This window comes from Mustela nigripes, unplaced genomic scaffold, assembly GCF_022355385.1.
Source record: "Mustela nigripes isolate SB6536 unplaced genomic scaffold, MUSNIG.SB6536 HiC_scaffold_3356, whole genome shotgun sequence".
Lineage (NCBI taxonomy): Eukaryota > Metazoa > Chordata > Mammalia > Carnivora > Mustelidae > Mustela > Mustela nigripes.
Genome location: NW_026742762.1, coordinates 1 through 3829, shown reverse-complemented (window position 1 = coordinate 3829; position 3829 = coordinate 1). Strand labels below are relative to the sequence as shown.

Genomic DNA, 3829 nt, shown 5'->3' with positions numbered 1-3829 from the left:
AAAAAAGCAAAATACCAATAAATGCCCCAAGTCATAAAGATATAAATGTATGCAGAATCGTTCGTAATTATCAAATTTGATTTTTACTGAATAACCGCCATATGCCAATCAGGTATTTCTGATAAGAATTCCATGAAGCATTTTTTTATGTCCATTTTACAGCTAGGGAAACTAAGGATCAGGGAAGGTCACTAACTTGCTCAGAGCACAAAAATAAAATACCTGGGAACTGAATTCAGTCTATTTTAAGCCAAAGCATGCTTTTTCCAAGTAACAAGTTAATACCTTGTAATGCGAAAGTGTTATTCACCTACTAGCTACATCAATAAACAAAATTAGTTTCACAAACCATTTAAAATTATTTGAAGACCACCAGTACACACACTTGATAGCTTTTGAATAAAATATACTAACAGCTATGTCGTTTGGAAGGCAGCCCATACCCAGTGAGCACTCGAATCACTGGTTTTGCCTACTGAAAAACAGACTGCACTAACAATCCTTTTAACACTCATGATTTTACCCTACCCCTCAGGACAGGAGGATATGTTACCTAAAACGCTTCTGCATTGTGGTAATGGGCAGGGGATGAACAATACCCACCCATACCCTATAACGAAGTAAAGACGCTATCCCTCCCCTCTCCCACCAAAAACCACAATTAAGCCCTATTAATATCTAAATACAGAATTCAAAAGCCCGACACAATGTTATTATAAGGGGACAGGGGGCAAGAAACTGACCAACTGTAAGGGAGAAAGGGGTTTAAAAAAAAAAAAAGAGCTCCTTCAAAGTCTATCCAAAGCCTGAACTGAAGAGAGTCTGGGGTGGGGAGAAGGAACACGCTCCACTCCGGGAGGCTCCAGCAAGGGCGCCTCCATATGCGGAACTCTCGCCCAATCCCCGTCCAGGCTGAAATCCCGTGACCGCCAGAGAGCCTGTTTGGAGAAAAGTAGACAGGGAGCCCGCAAGCTGGGTTAGCAGAGGACGCTGGAACCTGGCTGCTCGGGGAGAAAATGTCTCCTTGGCAGCTGCTGCCACTGTCCTGTGGTCTGACTTCCTAGGGCTGCCTGGAGGGCGAGGTGTGCCTCTGGCTTCTCCCCACCCCCCTTCCCCATCCCTTTCTCTCCGCGGCTCCTACACTCGCAGAGCCGTCGCGACCAAAGCTACACCACCTCGCTAAAAAGAAAGAAAAAAGAAAATCCCGTGTTCGAGCGGGTCGGCCAAGGTTCGCCCTCAGCCTCGGCCGATGACAGCAGCCCCGGCATCCGCCGCCCTTACTGAGCGCGGCCCTCCGCTCTCCGGGGGCCGGCGGTGTGGCAACTGGCATTTGCACGGTTCTTCCCCAAGCAGCCTGCACACCCTCTCCTCCAGCCTCGGCCCAACAGCCGCTCCTTCCCCAGCCTCAGACCCTCGAATCCGCCAAGGGCCGCCTCCCTCTGCTCTCCCAACCTCGCCCCAGGCTCATGGGGACAGAAAGGCGATGCCACCAGCGGGCCAGTGGCCTCTGAAGGAACCATGTTAACCTTGCAATGCACACATCTGCCCACACACCCTGTGTCACAGCCCTGCCAAGCCTGACAGCCTCCCCGCCAGATGCCTGCCCATCCCAACCCCGCATCCCCGCCCAACCGCACACCGTGACCCCTACCTCGGCAGCCCCTCTACCCCTTCCACCCTAAACCATTCCCAGAAAAGGGGAGACAGGGTTTTGCTTAAGCAAATATATCTACCTGGATCAAATTCAGGGATCCGAGCTTGGTATTCAGCTCCGACTCTCATCCCAACATCTGCAAAGCAATGCCAAAAAGAAAAAGGAGAGAGAGAGAGAGAGGAAAGAGGGGGGAGGGGAGAAGAAGAAGAAAAGAAGAAAAAAAGAAAAAGGAAAAGACACTTAATAAAATATAAAATCTGCTGGAGGGAGGAAAGAAGCGGCGTGTGGATGGGAAGATATGAACTCGGGCACTCCGGGAGATGGCAGCGGATGGGGGCGGGGAGCGGGGGGGGGGCGGGGGGGCGGCGAGGGGAGGGGGCGGGGGGAGGGGGGGGGGGGGGGGGGCAGGCGGGCTGGCGGGGAGGAGTTCGAGGCTACCACCGTGCTCGTCGTCGCTACTGCAGCCGCTCTCGGGCTCGGAGTAGTGCAGCCCGCCGTTGGTGGACGAGGCGCCGCCGCCGCCGCCGCCCGCCGGGCTCTTGGCGCTGCCGTTGGCCGATCGATTCTTCCCCAGTAACTCGGGCCCTTTCTCCATCATGCCGGGCATGGTGGAAGAGGGGAGGGGGAAAGGTGAGGGGAAGCGGTAGGCGTCAGGGTGAAGGCGGAGATGGCTTACGAGTGCGGGCGGGAGGGAGAGGAGGAGGAGGAGGAGACGGCGGCAGCGGAGGAGGAGGAGGGTGTTAATATGGAGCCGCCATAACCGCCCCGGTCCGGCAGTAGCGCAGTCGCCTCACAACAACCCGCCCCGGCCCCGCCTCTCTCCCCTCCTCCCTCCGCTAGCCCCGCGCAGTCCCGGGCGCCCCTGTCGGCCGCGCCGCGCTCTACGCCGCCGCCGGTATCACTCCGCCCCGCAGGGAGGTTCCGGCCGCCGGGCGGGGAGGGGCAAGGAGGGGGAGGCAGAGGGGGAGGGGCGGGGAAGCCCCGCTCGCCGGCAGCCCCGGCAACCCCAACCGAGCTAATAAAATCGCCGCAGAGAAGCCGCCGCCTCTCCGGCTTCCTTCCTAGGGGGCGCTCTAGCGCGCGGGCGGAGGCGGACTAGAGGGCGTGGGACTCTTTGCCCTCTGGGCGGAAGGAACGCGCCCAGCCTGAGAACGGGCCAGCGCGAGCCGAGGCGCCGGAGTCGGGAGAACAGCCTCTCTCTCGCCTTCTCTCTCCCCGGTGGTTGCGGGTCGGGACGGGCCGGGAGGGTCTCGGCGGGAGCGCGGCGGTTTGCTGCTCGTTTTTGCGGCTCCTCCAGCCGCGACGAGCTGCTGTTGCGCCCGTTCCCGCCCGGGAGCTGGACTGGGTGGCGGGCCACCCTTAGAGCTCCAAGCCCAGAGTAGCAGACGCGGTCTTGTTTATCTGGACGCTGCAGTTCTGGTGTCTGAATCCCAGATCTGGGGCCTGACTCCCGAGAGAGACTGAGGGTGCCGAGATGAGTTTCCAGTGCTAGCATTGCAGCTGTATTTTGCTAAAAGGTGTCTTGTTAAAAACCTTTCTTCAGTTTTCTCTTCTCACCTTTGCTTTATTTTTATCCATTTTTCGCCTCTACTGTTTTATTAGTTAGAAAGTGGGTGTTGTCACTGGTGAAATAAAATTACGACCGGGGCCTTGTGGACTGGTGCTTGCTCAGTCCTCGCTGACTTGTGGTCAGGGCTTGGAGCAGAGCTGGAGGGAGGGCGGAGTCGCCTGGTGGAGGTGAGGCAAGAGCTGCATTCTGGCAGTTTCCAGCCTGGCAGGCTCCGTGCTCTGTAATGCGTTTCTGAATTGCGTTAGGCAGAAGGAATAGGGAACTGCATATGTCCTTCACCCGATTTGAGGATATCTGCTCTGTTCTGGCACTGGGAGCTATTTATGATTTTCTGTTTCTTTCTTCGTTCATTCATTCATTCTTGATTTATTTATTGTTTTTGCTCAGCAGTAAAAATTGAGGACTTCCCGTGAACATCTAGTATGCAAATGAATGAAGAGCAGTATTTGTGGTCCAGAGGTAAGGTATTCTCCAAACACTTAAAGGCTGTCCTGAGTAACTCTGTTACAGGTCAGTGCGGAGTGGATCAAAGCAGAAATAAGCATCTCTGGCCAGAGCAAGACTTCACCTAAAGCAGGAATGTCTCAATCAGGAATTGATCCGGG

The 3829-nt window shown here is 55.7% G+C and overlaps 1 protein-coding gene across 2 annotated transcripts; it reads right to left on the bottom strand.

Moving 5' to 3' along the window:
• Positions 1–6: 6 nt before the first annotated feature.
• On the bottom strand, positions 7–2488 carry LOC132009027 (REST corepressor 3-like). 2 transcript variants are annotated; one of them, XM_059387453.1, is made up of 3 exons: positions 2093–2488; positions 1734–1790; positions 7–938 (listed from the first exon to the last, which is right to left on the bottom strand). In XM_059387453.1, exons 1-3 carry the CDS (start codon positions 2259–2261, stop codon positions 796–798), a joined length of 369 nt encoding a protein of 122 aa, XP_059243436.1. In that variant the 5' UTR covers positions 2262–2488; the 3' UTR covers positions 7–795. The 2 variants fall into 2 exon arrangements, with proteins under 2 accessions (XP_059243436.1, XP_059243437.1); XM_059387454.1 differs by having other exon boundaries at positions 2096–2484.
• Positions 2489–3829: the final 1341 nt, after the last annotated feature.